This window comes from Balaenoptera physalus (assembly GCF_965194825.1).
Source record: "Balaenoptera physalus genome assembly, chromosome: 3".
Taxonomy (NCBI): Eukaryota; Metazoa; Chordata; class Mammalia; order Artiodactyla; family Balaenopteridae; genus Balaenoptera; species Balaenoptera physalus.
In genome coordinates, this window is record NC_138890.1 from 3,749,406 (window position 1) to 3,774,940 (window position 25,535).

General features: G+C 50.0%; 1 protein-coding gene across 2 annotated transcripts; it reads right to left on the reverse strand.

Annotated features, from left to right (window-relative positions):
* Positions 1 to 1,747: 1,747 nt before the first annotated feature.
* PLIN3 (perilipin 3) lies at positions 1,748 to 25,535 on the reverse strand. Of its 2 annotated transcripts, XM_082456937.1 has the most exons (9): positions 25,421 to 25,474; positions 23,605 to 23,732; positions 22,749 to 22,830; positions 18,991 to 19,189; positions 18,756 to 18,838; positions 13,088 to 13,385; positions 6,922 to 7,121; positions 4,992 to 5,117; positions 1,748 to 2,560 (listed from the first exon to the last, which is right to left on the reverse strand). In XM_082456937.1, the coding sequence occupies exons 3-9, from the start codon at positions 22,812 to 22,814 to the stop codon at positions 2,216 to 2,218; spliced, it is 1,317 nt and encodes a 438-aa protein (XP_082313063.1). In that variant the 5' UTR covers positions 22,815 to 22,830; positions 23,605 to 23,732; positions 25,421 to 25,474; the 3' UTR covers positions 1,748 to 2,215. The 2 variants fall into 2 exon arrangements, with proteins under 2 accessions (XP_082313063.1, XP_082313062.1); XM_082456936.1 differs by lacking the exon at positions 23,605 to 23,732 and having other exon boundaries at positions 25,421 to 25,535.

Consider the following 25,535-nt stretch of genomic DNA (forward strand, 5'->3'; position numbering starts at 1 on the left):
AAGATGTAACAGGAAGAAGTCCAGTACGGTGGTCTCAAACAGGTTGGCAAGCTGTTCCTATAAAGGGTTAGATAGTAAATATTTTCAGCTTTGCGGGATACAGGAGGTCTCTGTTGTGTATCTTTGTTTGCTTTAAAACCCTCTTAGCTTGTGAGCCATGCCAACAAACAAACAAACAACTCTTTGGGTACTTTTGGCCCTCAGGCTATAGTTTGCAGACTTTTAGTCTAAATCATTTTACCACAGTGCCTGACATACAGCAAGTATCTATCATTAAGTGTGGACAGGCAGGTTTTCTGTGGCATCTAATTTTGAATTTGTCATTACATGTTCTTTTTCATACTATTTCCCCCAAATGTTTAACCTTTTGTTTGTTTTGAGATGTAACTGACATACAACATAGCATTAGTCTTAGGTGTACAACATAATGATTTGATATATGTATTCAATATATACTGTGAAATGACCACAATAACTAGTTAACATCCACCACCTCACATAGTTACAAATATTTCTTTTCTTGAAATGAGAGCTTTTAAGACCTACCCTCTTAGCAACTTTCAAATACACAATGCAGGGACTTCCCTGGTAGCACAGTGGTTAAGAATCCACCTGCCAATGCAGGGGACACGGGTTCGAGCCCTGGCCCGGGAAGATCCCACATGCCGCAGAGCAACTAAGCCCGTGCGCCACAACTACTGAGCCTGAGCTCTAGAGCCCGCGAGCCACAACTACTGAGCCCGCCTGCCCTGACTACTGAAGGCTGCACGCCTAGAGCCCCGTGCTCCGCAACAAGAGAAGCCACCACAATGAGAAGCCCGGGCACCGCAAGGAAGAGTAGCCCCCGCTCGCCACAACTAGAGAAAGCCCGCACGCATCAACGAAGACCCAACGTGGCCAAAAATAAATAATTTATTTAAAAAAAAAAGAATTAGCAAATACACAATGCAGTATTGTTAACTGCAGTCACCAAGCTGTACTTTATAACCCCAGACTCATTCATCTTTTTCTAAAAAAATTTATTTATTATTTATTTATTTTTGGCTGCACCGGGTCTCAGTCGCAGCACGCGAACTTCTTAGTTGTGGCATGTGAACTCTTAGTTGCGGTATGCATGTGGCATCTTAGTTCCCGACCAGGGATCGAACTTGCGCCCCCTGCATTGGAAGCACGGAGTCTTAACCACTGGACCGCCGGGGAAGTCCCCCAGCCTCCCTCTTAAAAGGACCCTTGTGATGATGTTTAGGACCATCTCCCTGTCTCCAGATGCTTAACTGAATCCCATCTGCAAAGTCTCCTTTGCCACGTGACGGAATGTAGTCACAGGACCCAGGGATCAGGTCATGGACATCTTTGGGGGGTCGACCTGCCACACGGTTCCCCAACATGGCCGGGGAGGCCCAGGACAGGAGAAGCAGCAGGCTTCTCGCTTCTGCTGGCTGAACAGAACACGACACAGGGGGTAAGACTCTGGCACGTGGGCGGGGAGAGATGAAAGACCCCCACAACCTGGTTCTCTCTAAGCCAAGCAAGCGTGGTGAGTGCATCTCTGACAACCCAGAGAGGCCTTGTCCGAGGCACTGGGCACAGACCTTCAGGTCCAGCCCCATCCTGTTCACGCCCTGGGGAGCAAAGCAAAGAAGGGGCCGAGAAGGTCACACAGACACCCCGGAGTTGTGTAGCTGCTGAAAAATAAACACACACACACACACACACACACACACACACACACACACGCAACCTGGACTTAGCTGCAGGTGAAATTTATTAAGGCAACACTGAAGCCCCACCAGGAAGGCCTCAGCCCCCTTCAGCTCTAGAATGAGTATCAGCTGCTCTGCCCCTACCCCATCCCCAGGAGGCCCACTTCACAGAAGTCCAAGTCCCTTAGCTCAAGGCTGATATCCAGGGGCCTTGATGTAGAAAAAGGAGTGGGATGTAAGAGCTATATTCCTGGTTTTTGAGGAAGAAAAAAAAAAGTTTTTCTGTAACCTTCTAGAAAAAAAAATTTTTTTTTTCTGGAAATCTCGTCCTAGTGACCACTGTGATGCCCAGGACATGCTTCCTCCAAGCTCAGACAGGGTGAGGTACTGGTTGGTTTTGAGGACCTCGGTTTCCCGAGGTGGCAGCTGAGGTGAGCCGGAAGGGGGAAGGGTTAGAGACGTGTGTTCCCGGTGAGGGGCCCCGAGCCCTACGAGCCTCCCTCCTGCTTCTCCTATTTCTTCTCTTCTGGGGCTTTCTCGGTGATTCCGGGGGCGAAGGGTCCCACCAGCCACGTGATGGGCGTGCTCTGGGCCACATACTCCACCATGTGGTCGAGGGCCTCTCGGGCCCTGGCCACCTGCCCGCGACTCTGCGTCAGGATGCTGCCGGACAGGTCCTTGAAGGAGTGGATGCCGGAGAAGGTGGCTTGGAGGTCCTCCACCTGGCGGCGAGCCTGCAGCGCCTGGTCCCTGACGTGGGCGGGCAGCCCCTGGAGGCTGGAGCCCAGCGAGGCGCAGGTGGTCTGCAGCTGCTGGGCGATGTCACGGAACATGGTGAGCGTCTGGGACTCAACCTGCTGAGAAGGGGTGGAGGGCGACCGTCAGGGCCCTTTGTGTTGGGGGTAACTGGACCCAGAGCCCGGGAAAGAGAAAATGGGGGTTCTACCGCCCACCTTGGGGAAAACCTTTCCCCAGGAGGGGATGTCGAGCACAGGTGGTTCAGAATACGGGCTCTCTGAGTTTCAAACTGTGCGAGATAATCACTGATCAAATTGAAAAACAGGTATAGACATTTTTCCAAAGAAATACGCAGATGGCCAAGAAGCACACGAAAAGATGTTCAACGTCGTTAATCATTAGGGAAGTGCAACTCAAACCCACAGGCAGATACCCCCTCACCCCCATGCTGGCGAGGATGGGGAGAAATTGGAACCCTCGTATCTTGCGGTGCAGTCACTTTGGAAGATGGTCTAGCAGTTCCTCAAAATGGTAAACTGTAGAGTTACCATATGACCCAGCAATTCCACCCCTAGGCATCCACCCAAGAGAAACGAAAATACACGTCCATGCAAAGACTTGTACACAAATGCTCAAAGGGGTGTTATTCACAGTAGCCAAAAGTGGAAACAACCCAAATGCCCATCAACTGGCAAATGGAGACACAAAATGTGGTCCATCCACACACGGAACAGTCTTCAGCCATAAAAAGGGGTGAAGCCCTGACACTCACTACAATGTGGGCAGACCTCGAGAACACGACGCTCAGTGAGAGAAGCCAGACACAGAAGGACACACAGGGTGTGATTCCGTTTACATGAAATGTCCACAGAGACAAAGTACATTTGTGGTTGCCAGGAATGGAGGAGGGTGTGGAAACGGGGCCTGACTGCTATTGGGGAGAAGATCTCCTTTTGGGGTGATAGAGATGCTCTGAATTACAGTGATAGTCACACAACCCATGAATTGTACAATTTAAATGGGTCAATTGTACAGTATGTGAATTATACCTCAAAACTTTTTTTTAAAGTATAAGATTCTGAATTTTGTATCTCCATAAAATTGTTTTTTTTAAAGTTTAAAAAAATGAGAAGGTCTGGAAGAACTTTCTAGGCAGAAGTTGTAAGCAGTGGGGGAGACTGCAGTTGAGATCGGGTCCTTGAAAATTCCCCAGGCCGGGGAGGAGATCAAAGCAGGCTGGGAGGCAAGACTTTGCCCTGAGCCTGGTCACCTGCATACTCTGGCTTTGAACCTGGCAGGGAGGTGCCGACAGAACCAATATCTATTTTCTGGCTGCTGCGTTCAGCAGTTGAGGGGGAAGGGAGACGGTTTTTCGCAGTTGGGGTCTGAATGCTGAACAGTTTTGCATTTATAGAGACATTCACCATACCTTATAAATATTATTTTTTAGCACTTACTATGTGCCTTACATGTCAACGTGTGTGTGTGTATATGTATGTATATAAAATAACTCACATACCAGAAAATTCACCCTTTTAAGTGTACATTTTTTTAGTACATTTACCAGGTTCTGCAACCAGCACCTCTAATTCCAGAACATTCCATCACCCCAAAAGAAACTCCCTCTCCATTCCCCCTCTCCCAGCTCCCAACAAACACTAACCCACTTTTTTTGTGTCTATGTATTTGCCTGTTCTGGACGTTTCCCATCAATGGAATCACACACTGTGTCCTTCTGTGTCTGGCTTCTCTCACTGAGCATCGTGTTCTCAGGGTCCATCCGTGTTGTAGCGAGTGTCAGTGCTTCTCTCCTTTTCACGGCTGAGTGATGTTCCCGTGTGTGGAGGGACACATTTGTTTGTCCATCACCTGTTAATGGACATTTGGGCCGTTTCCACTTTTTTGGCTGACGTGACTCATGCTGCTGTGAACATGCGTGTTCATTTCACCTTAACAACCTGGCAGACGGTCCTATATCCCATTCACAGATGGGGAAATCGAGGCCCAGAGAGGTAAAGCTGAGAAGCTACTGTGCTATGATATTATGAGTCCCTAAGAGAGAGGGACTATGGTTCAGAATGAGGCATGAGAATCGTCTAAGGCACTGATTCAGTGAAAGCTTAGATGAGTGACGGCACAGGTGGCAAAAGTCAGGGCTCGTTCAAGAGGCCAATGCCTGGGATAGATTGGAGGGGGCAGAGCACGTTAGTGAGAAGCTGACACTCAGAACCGGGCAGGTGAATTTGAAGGATGTGATGGGACACTGGGATGGGGTAGGGAAGGAGTCAGGACTCAAGTAAATGGGGCATGGCTTAGAATTCAGCAGGTTCAGACCCATCACTATCAGGCGTCCCATGGTTCAGAAGCAACGCCTGTACCCAAGAGTGGAAATCCAGGCAGGCTTCCTGGAGGAGGTGTCATCAGGTCCTGAAGGCAGTTAATGGGAGGCGAGGCTGGGGAAAGCGTTCCGGGCAGGTAGGTCCATCAAGCAGAGGTGGGGAGAGGGAAGTCAGGGCCCCAGGTATCCCATGCCGCCCCCCTGGTAGGTACCTCTGGCTTGGCTGCATCCTCCTCTGGGCCCTGGAGCTGCTTCTGGTTCCAGCTGAGCCACATCTGGTGTAGTTTCTCCTGACGCTCCACTAACTTCTGGTCGACACCCTGCTTGACGGTTTCCATCTGGAGCAGAGAGAGAGAGGGTGGCTGCCTTGGCGCTTGACCAAAACCAGCAGAGCGCATGGGAATCCACAGGAATCCTGGGAGATGCGGGATTCCAGAGGGATTGGGGGCGGTCCTTTCATCTGAGATGGGGAGAGAAGGGGGAGGGATGCTGCTTTTCTCACAGAGTGTTTCCACAGGCTGTTTCAGGGTTTCAGGGTCATCAACATGCTTGTGCCCCGTGTGGTACTTGCAAAGAAAGTGGCCACAGATTCTCTGCAGCTCCTCCCATCTTGCCTGTTTCTCCCCCACCCGCCCCACCCGCCCTGCAAGTGGGCCTGGCCACGTGACGGGCTTTGGCCAATGGGACACAAGCAGATGTGAGCGTAAGCAGAGGCTTAAAAAGCACTTGCAGTGGAATATTTTACTCAGCCTTAAAAAGGAACGAGATTCTGACACTCGCTACAACGTGGATGAACCTGGAGGACGTGATGCTCAGTGAGAGAAGCCAGACACAGAAGGACATATACACTCTGATCGCACTCACATGAGGTCCTAGAGGAGTCACATCCACAGAGACAGGAAGTAGATGGTGGGGACCAGGGGCTGGGGGAGGGGATGGGGAGCCAGGGTTTCACGGGGACAGAGTTTTAGTTTGGGAGGATGAGAAAGTTCTGGAGATGATGGTGGGGACTGTTGCACAACAGTGTGAAGGTACTGAATGCCACTGAACTATACACTTAAAATTGGTTAAAATGGTAAATTTTATGTGTATTTTACCACAATTAAAATTTTTTAAAAAAGAGAGAGGAGATAGTACTGAGTAGAAGCTAAGCAAACAGGGAAAGAAATTAGAAATTTCCCTCTTTAGAGAACAGAAAAATTAAAAACTTCAGGGGGCAGGATCTGACTGCAAAGCAGCAGGAGGGAACTTTTTGGGGTGATGAACATGTTCCACATCTTGATTGCAGTGGTGGTTACATGTCTGTTTATATTTGTAAAACTCCTCAAACTGTATACTTTAAAAGGGGTGATGTTCATTGTGTGTAAAATGTCAAGTTATACCTCAAATAAAACTGAATTTAAACAAACAAACAAAAAAAGTGCTCATCCCGAGTCCCACAACTAGAGAGAAGCCCGCGCACCGCAACGAAAGATCCCGCGTGCCACAAAGACCCAACACAGCCAAAAATAGATTTTTAAAAAAAGTGCTCACGTGTTCCCGCTGTACCTGGATCCCTCAGGCCACAGCCGGGGGAGAGCCTGAGGTACCCTGATGGAGGAGGAGACCACACTGAGACCCAGTCTTCAGCCAACCTGTCATGGGCTGAACTGTGTCCCCTCCAAATTCATAGGTTGGAGCCCTGATCCCCAGGACCTCAGGATGTGACTGTATTTGGAGATGGGTCTTTAAAGAGGTAATTACGTTAAAATGAGGTCATTAGGGTGGGCCCTAATCCTATATGACTGGTGTCCTTATAAAAAGGGGATATTAGGACACAGACATGCATGGAGGGATGACCAGGTGAGAACACAGAGAGAAGACAGTCGTCTACACACCAAGGAGAGAGGCCTCAAAAGGAACCACCCTGCCAACACCTTGATCTTGGACTCCCAGCCTCTAGAACTGTGAGGCAATAAACGTCTGTGTTTAAGCTGCCCAGTGTGTGGGACTTTGTTACAGCAGCCCCAGCAAACACATCCAGGACCGCGGCCCCGTGAGCAAGCCCAGGCGGATGTGCGGGGAGGAATAACCCACTAGGCTGGGGAGGGGTTCGTTGGCACACACGCTGCTGGCCAGCGCCCCCGTCACCGCGGGCCTCACCAGGCTGAGCGTCTGCGAGAGCTGTAGCAGGGCCTCCTGGGCCCTCTGCCTGGTGCTCTGCAGTTTGCCCAGAGAGTGTTCGTAGGCACGCTGGCGCAGCCTCTCTGACAGGGAGCCCAGACGCACGAAGTAGCTCTGTTCCTGCCGCTGCTGGGCCACTGAGGCGATGTCGAAGCCCTCCAGGGACGTGGCGAGGCGGGCTGCGGGGGGAAGGCAGGAGAAGCACTGTGAAGGCTGAGTTTGTGCCCCGGGTCTGCAAGTGTAAAAGGATTTCCCTGCCTTGGTTTTCCCCATCTGCGAAATGGGTATGATAGGGACTGAATATCCCAGGATTAAGAGGCCTTATACTAGGGACCTCCCTGGCAGTCCAATGGTTAAGACTCCACACTTCCAACGCAGGGGGCACGGGTTCGATCCCTGGTCCGGGAACTAAGATCCCACATGCTGTGAGGCATGGCAAAAAAAAAAAAAAAAAAGGAGGCCTTAGACTAGCACGAGAGTCTGAAAACTACGGCCCTCAGGACAACCCGACCCATGAATACAACTGTCTATGTTCATTATACATTGTCTATGGCTGCTCTCAAACAACAGAGGTGGAATATGTGGCCTCTTAGCCTGCAGAGATTAAAATATTCGTTATCTGGTCCTTTACAGAAAAAAGTTGGCCAATTCTGCCTGTATTAGCGCCTAACATATATTAATAGTGGCCAATCTTTCACAATGTTCTAGGTGCTTTGCGGGCATTCTTGTTAAATCATAACAGTTCTAAGAGGGAGACACCGTTATCCCATTTTTACAGATGGGGAAACATGGACTCAGAGAGGTTAAGCGACTTGCCGAAGGTCACACAGCTGGGACGTCACAAATCAGGATTTGAAGCTAGGCCCCACGTTCTTAACCATGATACTTGACGGGAGGAGAAGTCTAAGCCATGGGAGAACCATCTTCACAGCAGTTAAGGGAAAGTCCGGACTATCTAGTCCAGAAAATACTCATAAAGTTACAAGGCAACAGGATGGAAATCCACCTGTCTTGATAATTCGATCCTATCTTATCCTGCTCCCTTTAGACTTTACTACAGTAGTGATAAAAGTTTGAGCTTTGTAAGTAACCCGATCTGAGTTTAAATCCGGTCCTAATAAATCACTGGCTTTGTAAGGCCCTATGGCAGGGTCTGCAAACTACAGCCCCTGGGCCGAATGCCATCTGCCTTTATCAATAAAGTTTTAATGACACAAAATCACAACCATTCATTTACCTACTGTCTATGCTTTTGTGCTACAATGGCAGAATTGCATAGTTGCGACAGAGACCGTATGGCCCAAAAAAGCCAAAATTATTTATTACCTGGCCTGTCAAGAAAATGTTTGTGGCCCCCTGGATGCAGAAGTGATTTGGCCAATAAGCTTCAGTTTCCCTTCTGTAGGACCACCCGCGTTAGAAATGTCTAAAATGTGAAATCTGGGGAATTCCCTGGCAGTCCAGGGGTTAGGACTCCAGGATTTCACTGCCTTCAGAGAGGCACGCAAATGAACGAATGTTTAGCTATTCTTATTACCTATTTGTAGTTTATCTGTTTATAGTAAGTGATAAAGTTCCCTTTCTAAAAGAATCTGGCAAAGTTGACTGAAAGAATAGCAAATAAACAGAACAGGGAGTACACATCACCAAGATAACGCAAGAAATATGCTCTGGTCAGGCAGGAACAGCGGGGCTGGTCTGATGAGTGAGATCTCCACTTTAGCCACCTAAATACGCCTCTCGTTTGGATTGGGCACTGTTCCAGAAATGAAAGAAAGGGGAAAATCAAGCAACAAAATCCCACATGGTGCCATCGACCCCTTGCTCGATCAAGGTAAGACTTCAGTCAGGGGAATTCGGTTGTTTCTATTGATAAAAGAAATTTTCACATATTAAGATATAGATAGGGAAGTCATTCTGGCTTATACCTGAGTTAACTTGAATTTGATGCTACCTAAAATAGCCTTTTTGTGGCCTATCAAACCTACATTGTACATCTGCTTTAATTATTAAAGAAAAGGGCACATTGGCCAGAAGTAAAGAATGTCCATGTTCAAAATCAAGATTAAATGTCTCCCTTCCTGGGACACCAAAATGCTGGTCCTCCTTTGATGATAAGATTCCTTCCTAGGTGCCAAGGCCATACTGACTCATTGTGTACATGCTGGTCTGTTCCTTTTTTTGAAACCTTGAAGAAATGTAATCCTGACTTGTTTAATGTTTTTTGTTCTGACAAGATAAAAAACTGTGCTGAAAACTCTGCCTCTCAGGAGCAGTTTCTCAGAGTTATCTGGGAAGCAGGCTTCCGGGGTATAGTCCTCAGTTTGGCTCAAATAAAACTCTTTTCTCTTCTTCTTATTGGCTGTTTATTGATTTTCGTTGACAGTATAAACATTACAAAATTTTGGAAGAACATACTCTTATCCAGGGATTAATAAACTTTTTCTGTAAGAGGCCAGTTCAGTCAATATTTTCAGCTTTGCAGGCTCTACTGTGCAATTAATCAACTCTGCCATTGGTATTCAAAAGCCGCCATAGAGTAAATGTAAATGAATGGGCGTGGCTGTGTGCCAATAAAACTTTATTTACAAAAGCAGGCGGTGGGCCGGAGATGGCCTGGAGGTAGTCTAACATAGTCGGCTGGGGGACAAGGATGTCACAGAAGAGTCATTTCATGATGACATTTTAAACACTGAACAAAATAGATAACCAACAAGGACCTACGGTATAGCACAGGGAACTATATTCAATATCTTGTAGCAACCAATAACGGAAAAGAATCTAAAAAAGAATAGATACAACTGAATCACTTTGCTGTACACCTGAAACTAACACAACATTGTAAATCAACTAAATTTCAATTAAAAATTTTTTTTTAATTAAAAAAATAAAAATAAATTACAAAAAGATTAAAAAATAAATTAAAAACTGAACAAAAACCCCAAATACCTGGGACATTTAGAGGCAGCGAAAATAAAAGCTGGCATCTTGGGAAAAACAGACTCTGCCCCATTCTCCCACCAAAGGCAGGTTTGCAAAGACTAAACCCAAACCAGCAACAGTTTGAACCCATCCTAATGGCCAGAACTTCTCCACGGCCCTCTGGGAACCCGGGAGCTCTGCCCTTGGAAGTGAAAGCAGCTTTGTTATTTAGGCCAAGGATGTTTGGCAGAGCCTAGGCATGTCAGAGCAAGCTGGCAGGGCCCCTGGAGGGGGCGGTGCCCTTGGCAAAGGGGAGAACTGGGGGCGGGGGGGGCAGGGCTGTGCTCCTGCCCCGAGCCCACGAGTAATATCCTAGCTCTAACATGGCACCTTTACTCACAGACCTCCCCAGTACCTCAAGCACCACTGTGCACAGTGATTTCACCCTTAGTGGATGGACACAAAGGAAAGCGCAGAGAGTCAAAGCTGGTCAGACAGATCTGTTCTCTGAAGTGGCTCCCAGGCTTGCTTCACAACCTGCCTCCCAGCAACGCCTGCTTCTCCCCCTACTTCTGTGGGCCAAGACCCATAGCCAAGTCTTACTTGGTCTGAGCACTACAAGAGGCCAGCAGGCACTGAATTTGGGATACAGGACGGAGGACATCAGCCAGCTCCCTTCCTTCAAGAGGTTTGGAGTCAAGTTTTGAAAACACAAAGGACAAGCGACACGCTATGCTCAAGCCACATGCTGCAGGGCTTAAGATCATTTGCCTGGAACGTCGCCCCACCAGGAACATCACCCCACCTAGAACATCAAGTTTCTCCAGAAGGTGAGGGACCACGACTTTCTGCCGAGGATTCCCAGGGAGAATCACGGGGTCTCAGAGTCAGCTCAAGGAGGACGCCAAGCAATCGAAAATAACAGGACAAGTGAAGCGTCAATAAAATAAATACCTCGGATCGCAATACGTCGTGTTAATCTTCGTGTTCAAACCTATAATGTAAAAACCCACTACGCACTCTTGGAGGGTGCTGGTAAACCAGCCTGTGATACCACAATAAATAAAAAGGGGGAACGTTAACTACTTGCCCTGCTTTTCCTCTATAAACCGTACCTTGGGGTAATCAAGATTGCAACAGAGAACTTTGTCCATGGAAGTTTTCCAGCTAACAGCTAGAACAGTGACACGTTGCAATCCCAGTGGAAAAAGAGATTGGAGATAATGATTAGGAGCTGTTTACCCATCATGAGGGAATCACATGATTCCTTTTTTTTTTTTTTTTGGCTGTACCACGTGGCTTGTAGCATCCCTGACCAGGGATCGCACAGGCGCCCTTGGCAGTAAAAGCGTGGAGTCCTAACCACTGGACCGCCAGGGAATTCCCATATGATTCCCTTTATATGAAGCTCTAGAACAGGCAAAGCACTGGTTCTCACCTGGGGGTGATCCTGCCCCCCGGGTATACTGGGCGACGTCTGGGGACATCTGTGGTTGTCACAGTTGGGGGTACTCCTGGCATCGACTGGGTGGGGTCAGGGAGGCTGCTCCACACCCCACGGCGCCCAGGACAGCCCCCCACAGACGATGACCTGGCTCCAACGACAGCTGGGAAACCCTGATCTAGTCTGTCTTCAACTCTTTCCAGTCATCCCAAATATCTGGCATCTCATTCAAACAAACCAGCTCTGGCTAAAGTTGGCCGGAGCCAAGAGGCTGCTCCCTCTGGACGGAGCATGGTGTCTGGTTACACATGGCCCTCGTGGGCCCTTGCTGCTGTGGGCACTGGAGTCTGCAACTGCTGGCCCGGCTGGAAGTTCCTGGTACGTGTGCAAAGGAAGGCCGACTCTAGAAGGCGGGGTCAAGGCCAACCCCAAGAGCCATGGGTATGAGACCATGAGTAAGACTGGCTGCTTTGTCTCAACACTTTTATCCCCAGTTTGTCTATTTCTCTTTATTCCTACCACCACCTGGTCCAGCCCCATCACAGCTCACCTGAACCCAGATTCCCCTGGCTCCCACCCTCTCCTCACCAGAGTCTGTCCTCCCAAAAGCAGCCACCAGAGGGCGTGAGTGAGTACCAAGTCAGGCCCCGCCCCCTCCCCCGCCCCCTGCCCACAGCCCTCCAGGGTCCCACCTCCCTGTGGTAATAGCCCAAGTCCTCCCTGTGGTCCACAAGGCCCTGCATGACCTGCCCGGTCCCCTCCCTGCCCTCCCCTCCTCCCTCTCTTCCCCTCGCTCACTCTGCTCCAGACACACGGGCCTCCTTGCTGTCCCTCCAACAGACCAGGTACGGCCCTGCACCCGGGTCTGTGTTCCCTGCGCCTCTGCCCTGACATCTGCACAGCTCATTCCCTCCCTCCATGCACGACAGGGCAAAGTCACTTCCTCAGAAACATCTCCTTAAATCTGATTTCTGTACACGTTAGACTTTAGGTTCTACGAAGGCAGAACTTTGTTCACTGACATATCCCTAGGACCTAGAGAGGGCGTGGCATACAGCCAGCGCTCAAGGAACATTTGAACAAACAAATATATGCCTAGGGTGGGGTGGGGGAACGATAGAGAAGAGTTTGAGTGATTTTATTTGGGGATTTGAGCACCTGCTGAGTGCTAGGCCCCGTTCTAGACTCAGGAAGGGCATAGCTTCCGCTTTGTGGAATTGACGACCAGTGGTGAAGAGAAAAATCAGAGCCGGGCCTGGGGGGAGGTTTCAGGACACAACATGCATGAGGGATGGTGCAATTTTATAGGCCTTATTGGGAGGTGGCATTTGAGCACAGAGCTGGAGGTAGAAAGGAATGAGACATCTGGATGTCAGGGCAGAGTTCCTGGTAGAAGAAACAGCCAGTGCAAAGGCCCTGGGGTGGGAACACGGGCCAGGATGGGCAAGAAGGACAGTGTGCCTGGAGTAGAATGAATGAGGGCAGGCAGGTAAGTACAAGGGAGCTTCCAGGAGGATTTGGGCTTTTACCCACGGGAGGTGGGAGGCTTGGAGGGGCCTGACTTGAGTGCTCACAGGCGCCCTCTGGAGGCTGCTTCAGGGAGGACAGGCACCACAGACCAGGGCAGAGGGAACCGAGCCGGTCCAGGTGGGCTAAGGTAGATGGGGAGAGGGGGCAGGGATGAGATGACAGCATGTGATGGACAGACTCCTGGCGGCTGAGAGGGACCCCATGTCGGGTGGTCTGGGGAGGGGTCCCAGCCCTGTGGGCTGCACTCACCAAGCTCAGCGTCCGTCATGGGCAGGTGGTTGTCCACCCACTCCTCCGATTTGCCCAGCACCGTGTCCACCCCGCTCAGCACCATCTGGCCCACGCGGGAGCCCATGACCGAGTGGACGCCACTGGTCACCATGGACTTGGTCATGTCCACGCCACTCTGCACAGCACCCCGGGTCACATCCACCGCCTCAGTCACCCGGGAGGCCATGGTGTCCTTGGCGCTGGACACCGTGTTGGACACAGCTTCTCGGGCTCCCGACACTTTGGACGACACGAGCTCCTTGGTGTCTGCCAGGACCTACGAGAAAGGACAGCATCAGCATCTCCGTCCTCCCTTCGTACCTGGGTACCCCCACCCTGCACCCTGGGCCGAAGGGAGGAGTTCCAGCTCCAGGATGACCCTGAAGGGTGAAAGCAGTTAAGATCATGTGCTCTGGAGCCGGACAGCCTGGTTAGAGGCCTTGGCTTGATATATCCTAGCTGTGTGGCCTCAAGCTAGTCACTCGACCTCTCTGGGCCTCCACTTCTTCTCCCCATGGTGTTAGGGGCTGAACGGTGTTGAAGCGCTAACCCCCAGGACCTCAGAATGTGACTGTATTTGGAGATGAGACCTTTAAGTAGTAATTGAGGTAAAAGGAGGCCATTAGAGTGGATCCTAATCCAGTCTGACTGGTGTCCTGATACAAAGAGATTAGGACACAGACATGCACAGAGGGATGACCATATGAGGACCCAGGGAAAAGATGGCCATCTACAAGCCAAGGAGAGAAGCCTCGGAGAAACCAGCCCTGCCGACACCTTGTCTCGGAATTCCACCCTCCAGAACTGTGCAAGCATTAATGTCTGTTGTTAGGGGTACTTGTTACAGCAGCCCTAACCGGCTAAATCACAGGGTTAGAACAGTGCTTGGCTCAAGCACTGAATCAGTGTGACACCGGAAACTAGCGACATCCCTAGAAGGGACCACTCCAATCCTGTACTAAGAACTGCAATCCTGTTTCAACAGGTAATCAGTATGTTAAGTCCCTCAGGACAGCACTACTCATCCAGGGTGGTTCTGCCCCCAGGGAACATTGGGCGGTGTCTGGGGACATCTGTGGTCATCACGACTTGCAGGGGGAGGGGCTCCTGGCATTGAGTGGGTGGGGGCCAGGGATGCTGATCAACACCCCGCAGTGCCTGGGACGGCCCCCCACAGAGAATGACTGGCCCCAGTGTCAGTGGTGCTGAGGGAGAGGGACCCCGCTTTAGAATGAGACGCTCAGAGCTACACTAAAGCGACAGGAGGGGAATTGTCTGGTGGTCCAGTGGTTAGGACTCCGTGTTTCAGGGTTCAAGCCCTGGTCTGGGAGGATCCCACATGCCGCAGAGCAACTAGGCCCGTGAGCCACAGCTGCTGGGCCTGCGCTCTGGAGCCCGTGAACCACAACTACTGAGCCCGCACGCCTAGAGCCCGTGCTCCGCAACAAGAGAAGCCACCGCAATAAGAAGCCCGCTCACCACAACTAGACAGAGCCCGCGTGCAGCAACGAAGACCCAATGCAGCCAAAAAAACCCACAAAAAACAAAAACCCAAAAGCAAACAAAGATAAAGCAACAGGAGGGATTTTATGCACATGCCCAAATAACCAAACATTTTGTCTCCATTAACTGCCAATTTAACACGTTAACTACCTTAAACTCCCCATTGCGAACTGGTGACGTGCCCAAAACATCGGAGCATTTTGTGGATCCCCGAAGCTCGTATTAAGACGTTAAGAACCAACACTCAGTGGTGGGCGATAAATTGGGTGATTGGGATTGACATATACACACTACCATATATAAAATAGATAACTAGTAAGGACATACTGTATAGCACAGGGAACTCTACTCAATACTCTGTAATGGCCTATATGGGAAAAGAATCTAAAAAAGAGTGGATATATGTATATGCATAACTGATTCACTTTGCTGTACCCCTGAAACTAACACAACATTGTAAATCAACTATACTCCAATGAAAATCAATTAAAAAAAAAAAAAAAAAAGAACCAACACTTAGTATGTTCTCGGCCTTCAGGTGATGAACCCACTTCAGCAAATCTCCAAGACACAGGAGCGTACACATTCCCCAGAAGAGAAAGCAAGGCCAAGAGAGGCTGAGCAGCTTGTGTTGAGGGCTGTCCAGCTGCTAAGGAGCAGAACCTGAATTTTAACCTGGTATTTTGATTCTCCTGCCTGTAACCTTGACTGGTTAAAGGGGGTCAGCAACTTTCTCCAGGAAAGGCCAGATGGTAAATATTTTCAGCTTTGCAGGCCAGAGGGTCTCTGTCCCAACGACCCAAACCTGCCGGTGTTCAGGCAAAAGCAGCCATAGATGATGCATAAGCCACTGTTTGCGGCTGTGTGCCAATAAAACTTTATTTACAAAAACAGGCAGAAGGCCAGATCTGCCCACCTCTGGACTAGCTTTGCATTGCATCCTTGGAGAAGCCGCTTCAGCACACAGTGGGTACTGGTTGATCCATGCCTGGTGTTCTTGAATCTAAGTCTTTAAATAGATCCCTACCCAAAGAGCACTCTGGAAAGTTAAAAACCATGCCCCCTCCCATCCTACCCTTCTAAGCTGGCGCCCCTCTTAACACCTAAACCCTCCTATTCATGGGAATCAGTCTCTTTTTGGGGGGAGAGGGCACGGTTGTCAGATTTGAACACCAGCCCTAAGCTCACTGAGCACACAGCGGGGCTGTCACGTAGCTCACGCTGGCCCGGGTTCAAATCCCAGCTCTGACAACACCACTGTCCCACAGGACCAGGGAGAGCTACCTCGTTCTGAAGGGGAACCTCACAAGGCCCAGAATCAAGAGAGCCTCCCACGATGGGAATTCCCTGGCGGTCCAGTGGTTAGGACCTGGGGTGTTCACTGCCAAGGGCCTGGGTTCAATCCCTGGTTGAGAGCTTAGATCCTGCAAAACACAAGGCAGGGCCAAAAAAAAAAAAAGAAGAAGAAGAAGAGAGAGCCTCCCAGGAAGTCAGGAGCTCAGAGTGGCCGCTCTGTTGGACAACCTTTCCCAATGTCACCCTGAGCTCATCCCATCTATAAACAGAAGGAATGCTGGCCTGGTGACACCGGCAGGACAGGAGGAGAATGCAAACACTCAGCCCTAAGGAGGTGGCTCCTGGGCGATGATTCTCCATCCTTCTTTGGATGTGGCCGTTTTCACCTTCCACACGCCCAACTTGTTAACACCCTTTGTGGTAAGACGTGGGTTCAGGTTCTGTTCCAATGCTCCCCAGCCCACTCCGTTTCTGTGTAACGGGGCTGCCCTTGCGGGACATGACATATCGCGGTCCCTGGCCGACAGGAGGCGCTCGAGAGCTAGCGGGTGAATAAGCTGCCTGACGAAGTAGGTGGTCTCAGCAGAAAGCCTAAGGGAACGGGAGGAGTGGCTGGCTTGTTCCACTGCCCCTGACCAGGGAACACCTATTTCTGGTGGGAGGATTCTCAACATGAACAGATTTGCCTTAGTGCGGCACTTCCGTCCCACCAGGAAAAAGGCGCGATGAAGCACGTGAGTGTTTAACAAGCATCTCCTACGTGCCAGGCTGTGTGATGGGCACTTGGCACAGCAACAAAGCAGACAGTCTGTGCCCGCACCCCAGCTGGGGAGACAAATAAGCAGTTATGTAACACACTATCTGAAACGTTTTTTAAAAGTTAATGCATGGAATTCACTGGTGGTCCAGTGGTTAGGACTCCGCGTTTCCACTGCAGGGGGCAGGGGTTCGATCCCTGGTCCGGGAACTAAGATCTCGCAAGCTGCGCGGCACAGCCGAAAAAAAAAGTTAACGCAACGTGTGAATGCTGCTGCAATCAGCATGGGTATATAACAGCCCAAAGGTGAAAACAACCCAAGAGTTCACTGACGGAAGTACGGAGAAACAAAATGTGGTCCACCCAGAAATTCTGACACCTGCTACGACATGGATGAACCCTGAGGACGTGCTCCTTAGTGAAATAATCCAGACACAAAAGCACAAATACTGTCTGATTCTACTCACAGGAGGTCCCTAGAGGAGTCAAACCCACAGAGACAGAAAGTAGATGGTGGGAGCCAGGGGCTGGGGGTTGATGGGAAGGAGCTAAGGGATGTGGGATTTGTTTCTGGGGTGATGAAAACGTTCTAAAAGGGATGATGATGGCTGCACAATCTGAATGTACTAAAACCACTGGGTTGTACATTTTAAATGGGCGAGATGTATGGTACGTGAATTATATCTCAGTGAAAGCTGTTAAACCAAAAAGCTGGAGGGGGGTCGATGGGATGAACTGGGAGACTGGGACTGACATATATACACTACTATGTATAAGACAGATAACTAATGAGAATCTACTGTACGGCACAGGGAACTCCACTCAGTGCTCCGTGGTGACCTAAATAGGAAGGAAATCTAAAAAAGTGGGGATATACGTATAACTGATTCACTTTGCTGAACAGCAGAAACTAACACAACATTGTAGAGCAACTATATTCCAATAGACATTAAAAACAAACAAACAAACAAACAACAAGCTGATGTAGCGTGAATGATGCTAATACAGGAGCCACAAGCCACATGTGGCTATTTCAATTTAAAATAATTAAAATTAGCTATTTAAAATTTAAAAATAATTAAAATTAGGGACTTCCCTGGTGGCGCAGGGGTTAAGACTCCGCACTCCCAATTTGGGGGGCCTGGGTTCGATCCCTGGTCAGGGAACTAGATCCCACATGCATGCTGCAACTAAGAGTTTGCACGCCACAACTAAGGAGCCCTTGAGCCACAACTAAGGAGCCCACCTGCTGCAACTGAGGAGCCCGCCTGCTGCAACTAAGACCCGGTGCAACCAAATTTAAAAAAATAAATAAAAATAAATTTTAAAAAGAACAATCCCAATGTTAAAAATATAATAAAAATAACTAAAATTAGTATTCGAGTTCCTCAGTCACACTCGCCACATTCTAAGGGCCCAGCAGCCACATATGGTTGTTGGTTTCCATATTGGATGGTGCACAGAAAGAAGGTGTATAGAAAAAGTTCTACTGGGCAGAGCTGAACTGGAAGGACCTTCTTTAAGAGGGAAGGGAAGGCCTCCAAAGAGGTGAGATTAGAATAGAGACCCAGAAGCCTGGTCCACGAAGAAGGAACAGCGGGTGCAAAGATCCTGGGGTAGCACTGAGATGGGTGTGTTCACTGTATTTGCTTTCCCCGCCTCCCTGGAATGAAAGTTCCATGAGGGCAAGGACTCTGTTTCCATCACCGTGTCTGGTACCTATGGGCGCTGATGTGACTGAACAGGAGGATGGAGGCCAGCGCAGACGGAATGGAGCAAGTGAGGTGGGCGGGGAGGGCAGAGAGGCAGCGGGGCCAGATCTGGCAGGGCCATGAGTAAGGCTTTGGCTTTTGCTCTGGGCCAGGTGGGAGACACGAGGGGGTTTAGGGCCCATCTGGCTGGTGTTCAGAATGCTCCTGCAGCTGCCTGGTGGGGGTCTGGGGACAGACAGAGGAGGGGTCAGGGAGGAAGCTGTCCCACTCATCTGCTCTGGTTAAGGTGAGACCACAGACTCGATACCTAGGCAGGCTCCCCCGTCTCAGCTGAGCATCCCACCCCCCCTCGCCTCCCCCCACGGCATCGGTCAGTCACCTTCTCCGGTGGCTGCTGCAAGATGGGCAGATTCTCCTCCAGTTTGTCCAGCCCCTTGTGGGCGTATTCACTGGCCGATGTGACTGCGGAGCAGCGGGGGAGGGGAGACAGACAGCTGATGTTACCGCGCATGCGCGTCCCTCGGGCCGGGAAGGTCCTCAGGCCGCCGCCCCGCCTCCCCCCGCCGGGAAATAGCCAGGAGGGGCGGGTCCAGGCTCTCCCAGGCTTCACTCACGCTGGGGCTCCAGTTTGGACAGGATGGGCTGCGCCCCGCTGACAGCGACCGCCGTGAGGGTCTTCACGCCCTTCTCGGCCGCGTCGCACACAGTCTTGACGTGGGGGTGGCTCTCCTTGGTGGACATGTAGGCGGCGGACACCATGTGGCAGGTGGAGCTGATGAGCGGCATGCCGGCCACGCGGTCCACCACGCTGGGCTGCGGGCAGGGCAGCTCAGGCCAGGGAAACGGCTCGCCTCCCCTCCCTCTGCACCCACGCGGTTGCACAAGTCAGGGACTCTGGGGTTCCGCCGGGCGCTTCCTGTATCTTGGTCCCCATAGCCCACTTGTTTGAACATGACCTTGACACCCACTGCGCCAGGCAGTGACATGACACAAGAACCCCATTGTCCTGGAGCTCAGGGTCTACAGCTGAAGCCAGGAAACTACGGACCCCTGGGGACGAAGTCCCGTCCACCACCTGATTTTTTTCTTCTTGCCTGTTTTTTTTTTCCTAGCAGCACTATTGAGATCTAGTTCACACGTCATAAAATTTCACCATTTTGAAATGCACAAGTCAGAAGTTTTTAGTGTATTCACAAGGTTATGCAACATTCACTGTCTAATTCTAGAACTTTTTCATCACTCCAAAAAGAAACCCTGTCCCCACTGGCTGTCACGCCCCTGCCTCCCAGCCCCTGATAACCATGAATCCACTTTCTGTCTCTGTGGATTTGCCTGTTCTGGATATTTCACAACAATGGAATCACACATGTGGCCTTTTGTGTGTGGCCTCTTTCACCGAGTAACATTTTCAAGGTTCACCCGTGTAGTAGCGTGTCTCAGTGCTTCATTCCTTTTTAAAAAAAAGTGTGGCAAAATACACATAACTTAAAATTTACCATTCAAATAATTTTTAAGCGCACATCTCAGTGGCATTAAGTACATTCACACTGTTGTGCAACCATCCCCACCATCTGTCTGCAGAACTTTCTCATCTTCCCAAACTGAAACTCTGTCCCCATGATACACTGACTCCCAAGCCCCTCCCCCAGCCCCTGGCCCCCAACCATCTACTTCCTGTCTCTGTGGCCGTGACTCCTCTAGGGACCTCCTGTGAGTGGGATCACGCAAGATTTGTCCATTTGTGTCTGGCTTCTCTCACTGACCATATCTTCAAGGTTTATCCACATTGCATTGCGTGTCAGTACTTCATTCTGTTACATGGCTGAACAATATCCCACGCTACCTGGTTTTGTAAATAAAGTTATGCACATGGCCACACCCATTCATTTATATATTGAATATGGCCACTCTTACCCTACAAGAGCAGAACTGAGTACTCAGGACAGGCCTTCTGAGCCTCGGTTTCCCAATCCATAAAATGGGAAGTCATTTCTGTCCTGAAGGAGTTGCAAAGATGACCCGTGTGAAGACGTAGGCAGAAGACTTAACTCACAGGGGCTATTTGTCGAATTTGTGTTTTAGCTCACTTAATCGCCAGTCCTGGGAGATTGGGAGCATTATTCCAACTTTATGGAAGGGTAAACTGAGGCATGGAGAGGCTAAGGAAGTCACCCAAGATCACAAAACAAGCCAGTGGCAAAGCTGGACCTTGGACTCAGGCAGTCCTCCTCCAGGGTTTGCCCAGGAGGTCTCTTCAGGAATTAATGACAAACTTACCACACAATCCAGCAATTCTGCTCCTAAGTGTCTACCCTAGAGACGGGAAAACACACGTCCACATAAGACTTGTACACGAATGTTTGTAGCTGCCTTATTCACAATGGCCAAGAAGTGGAAACAACCCAAATGTCCATCAGTTGGTGAGTGGATAAAGAAAATGTGGTCTAAAGCATGTTTTTAAAAATACATAGTCTCCAAATGGCTAACAGAAAGAAGAAAAGATTCTCCACATCACAAATCATTAGGGAAATGCAAGTCAAAACTACAATGAGCTACAACCTCACACCCCGCACTCGCTGGGATGGCTACTGTCAAATGAACAGAAATTAAAAAGTAATGGTGAAGATGTGGAGAAATTGGAACCTTTGTATGATGTTGGTGGCATGCAAAATGGTGTGGCCATTATGAACAACATTATGGTGATTCCTCAAAAAACTAAAAGTAGGGACTTCCCTGGTGGCACAGTGGTTAAGAATCCGCCTGCCAATGCAGGCGACACAGGTTTGAGTCCTGGTCCGGGAAGATCCCACATGCTACGGAGCAACTAAGCCCGTGTGCCACAACTACTGAGCCTGTGCTCTAGAGACCGTGTGCCACAACTACTGAAGCCCGCGTGCCTACAGCCTGTGCTCCGCAACAAGAGAAGCCACCGCGATGAGAAGCCCGTGCACTGCAACGAAGAGTAGCCCCGGCTCGCCGCAACTAGAGAAAGCCCGTGGGCAGCAACGAAGGCCCAACACAGCCAAAAATAAATACATAAACAAATTTATTAAAAAAAGAGGAAATTCTGACAAGATCTACAACATGGAAGAACCTTGAGGACATTATACTCAGTGAACTAAGCCAGACACAAAAGGACAACTACTGTATGATTCCACTTATGTGGTACCTAACACAGAAGGTTCTACTTTTATAAAATGATTCCACTTATTCTACTTATATGAGATGTCCAGAAAAGGTAAATCCCTCAGCAGGAAGCAGATCAGTGGTTGCCAGGGGCTGGGGGAGAGGGGAATGGGCATGACTATTAATGGATATGGGGTTTTGATTTGGGGTAATGAGAAAGTTCTGGAATTAGATAGTGATGATGGTTGTACACTGTGAATATACTTAATGCCACTGACCTACACACTTCGAAACAGTTAAAATGGTATATTTTTATGTTATGTGTATTTCACCACAAGTTTAAAAAAGGAACACGATAATAAGAACCTAATGTATAGCACAGGGAACTCTACTGAATATTCTGTAATGACTTAAATGGGAATAGAATCTGAAAAAGAGTGGATATATGTATATGTATAACTGAATCACTTTGCTGTACACCTGAAACTAACATAACATTGTAAAAATAACTATACTCCAATAAAAAATTAATTTTAAAATAAAAATAAATAAAAAAGGAACAAAGCAGCGACAGATATTACAATGCAGATGAACCTCAAAAAGATTACGCTCAGTGAGAGAAGCCAGATACAAAAGGGTCTCGTAGTGTATGTTTTCATTTCTATGAAATGTCCAAAATAGGCAAATCCATAGAGACAGAACCCAGAAGAGGGGCTCCCAGGAGGAGGGAAAATGGGGAGCAACTGCTAATGGGTATGGGGTCTCTTTTGGGGGAGATGAAAAATTTCCGGTGTGGTGGTGACGGCTGCATAACTGGGTAGTTTACTAAAAATCACTGAGTAGTACTCTTCATAACGGTGAATTTTATGGTGTGTGAATGATACCTAATTCTTAAAAAGCTGTTTATTAAAAGGGGCTTTTATTTAAACTGGGGAAAGGAGGTGGAATAGAAACTGGCTTCCTAAAAGGAGGACCCTAAGAGGACCTGCAGAGACAGGGAAGGTCTGCCCGGGGGGAGCCAGGCAGCTTCAAACAGAGCTGTACCCCTGCTCTCCCAAGAGCCCTTGGAATCCCCAGCTCTCCCACCTCCACCTATTAGTGGGGCACCTGTTAGGGGCTAGTATAATGGCTCTGCCCAACCCACTCGGAAGGGTGTCTCTTGACCCCACCTTGTGCTGCCATCAGCTCCCTGCCAAGGCACCACCAGGTGGGAAGCCTCATCCCACACATCCCAGACCTTCCTCACCTGCTGTACCGGTTCTTCCGCTGACACCTGGGTGCTGGCAGTGGCTTCTGTCTCGTTGGTAGACATTTCTCAGAAGCAGGCACTGTGAACAGAAAGACTAGTCAGGGTACAGCCTGCTCCTCTCTTCCCTCCAGGGGGATGTCCGGGTTCACACCTGCCCTCTGACCACCCCCGCCCCCAATTTCCTAGAGCCCTAGCCTCTCAATTGTTGACACATACCTGTGAGCCTGTGCAAAACAGGTGCTGATCCAGCAGAGCAAAAGTCTAACAAGCTCCCAGGTGCTGCTCATGCAGCTGATCCCGGGGCCGCACCTTAAAGGGCAAGGTCTGTGCACAGCCCTCCAAGGGCTCACCTCTATCAATACTATGGTGCAAAACCCCTGTAGATGGCAATTTGTCCATTACTACTGGGTTTTAAGAGGCATCTTCCCTTTGACCCAGAAACCTCACTGCGGGGACAGTCCCACACTGGTACTGCCACGTGGAACAGAGATGTGTGTACCTGTGTTGGCCACAGACACTGGAAACAATCTGGTTGCCCAACAGAAGGGGACTAAAGGAAATCACAGTGGTAGCCCAGGCCAGTGGCTTAAGTGTGGAAGCTTACATGTAATTGACGGGGACCAAGATATTGTTAAGAGACAAAAGGTGTGAGTGGGGCTAAAGTGTTTGCTTGTATTTGACAGAATCTTTAAAGAGACACAGGAAACTGTTACAGTGGCCACCTTTCAGGGAGGAGGATCGGGTAGCTGGGGCAGGCCTCTGACTTTTGAGCCAGGTAGATAACATTACCTGTTCAAAAAAAAGTTGTTGTTGTTTTTTTTTTAAGTTAAATTAAAAAAAAAAAAAGAGAGACCGTTCCTGGTCCCTCTGCAGACAGTCAAGTCAGTCTCAGGGATGTGGGGAAGGCAAGGGAGGCTCCCTGGGTGATTCTAAGGCACACATTTGCAGGCAAGATGGCAGCCACAGGTGTGCTCCATTTTCCTGGCCAAATGAGATGAGACAGCTAGAGCATTGTCAGATTAGATTTCAGGAGTCCCAGCTCCACCCATGCTGTGCTATGTTGGGCAAGGAGCTTCCTCGCCCATAGCCTCAGTCTTCTTATCTGTAAAACGGGGCTAAACCTGCCTTAAGTCTGGTTCTCCAGGTCGTTCTTTTTTTTGGCTGCACCACGCAGCATGTGGGATCTTAGCTGACCAGGGATCGAACTCATGCCCCCTGCAGTGGAAGCACAGAGTCTTAACCACTGGACTGCCATGGAAGCCAGCCCACCCCAGGTCATTCTGGGATAAGCCTGTGGTGAACCCCTGACCTTGAGTTTGAGCATTTCCTTTCAGACACCGTGTTTTGCTATCCCCCAAGTGGAACCCAGCAAACTGATGCTTTGAGAGCACCAGTTCTACAGTCCAAACTGGGTTCTAATCCCAGCTTTGCAACTCCCTAGCTGTAGGAGATTGGGAAGGCAGCACCCCCTCTCGCAGCCTCACTTGCCATGTCTATGAAATGGGGATAACCGTTCCTAGCACAGAGTCCCTGTAGACTAGAGGAGAGTCTGGAACGTAGCTTGGTGCCTGGCACACAGTAGGTGCTCAATAAACAGATCCATTTCACACCACTCTGCCTGCCACAAAGAAACGGGTGAAACTAGCCAGGATTGAGCTTCTGCTTCGTACAAAGGTCCCCCAACTGGGAAGTGGGGCAAGGAGGCACACCTACCCCTAGTGATCATCACCTGACTCCTGTTCTTCCCCTCACCTTCCCTGCAGCCTGAGCTCACCTGGGCAGCTTAGAGGTCCTCCCTCCCATCCCTTTTGTTCATCAACTCCTTTGGAACTGGTTTAACCAAGGACACCCATTGCAGATGTCAGCACCCCCATTAAAGTCCTTGGGGTCAGCAACCTGCCTGCAGCTGGCCCCAGCAGCGAGAGCGAGAACTGGCTGAAACTGCCTGGAGTCACGCAGTCGTCCAGCTGCAGCCAGGGAATGTGACGCTCCAACTTCCAAAGTTCCCAGGGACGGACCCCAGGCCTAGGCTCTGGTTTTACAAAGGTCCCAAGGACTCAGATAAGGGGGTAGGCCTTCCCACCACCACTTTGTGCAATCCACTGGCCATACCCACCCAGGAAAAGGGGGCGGGATTTGCCCCAAGACCTCGCCAGGGTCAGCTGGGGGGGTCAGAAGATCAAGGGAGGGGCCGAGTCCCCAGGCGGCAAAACCATTTGGAGGGGAAGGGGCTTTGCTAGGCAGAGGGACTGCCCCCTGGTGGGGGGAGGGAGGGGGCCCACTCTGAAGACCCAGAGAGGGCGGAATTCCGTGCGGAATGGGCTGTGGCTTGCCTCCAAAGCGCGTTTGCAAAGCAAGAGGATGTGGTTGGGACTGGAGACTTAACCCTCCCCCACCGCTTGATACTGCCACTTCTAGGGGGCTCTTTCGCGCACCCGCCCCCGAAAGTCCTAGATATTAAGAGGAGAGAGTCTGAAAGTCTGAGCCTGTTCCAGAAGTTGGATATTTTTTAGGGGGGGAGGTGTGCTGAGCCCAGCCTGGAGACCCCTCCCCAGGCCGCAAAGACAAGCAGAGCCCCCAGGAAGACCCTTCCTGCCCCTTCCTCCCCTGGGGCACCCCAGGACTCGGCGGCCCCCGCCCCCACTTAATCGGGGGCCCTCGCCTCTCACCGCGGTCAACGGGACGTCCAGTGCGCGGTGACCACTACTTCAAGGCCAGCTCCAAAACCGTCCTGGGCCAGCCCAAGGCAGGCTTTTATGCTTGGGGGCGGGCGCCCGGGACTGA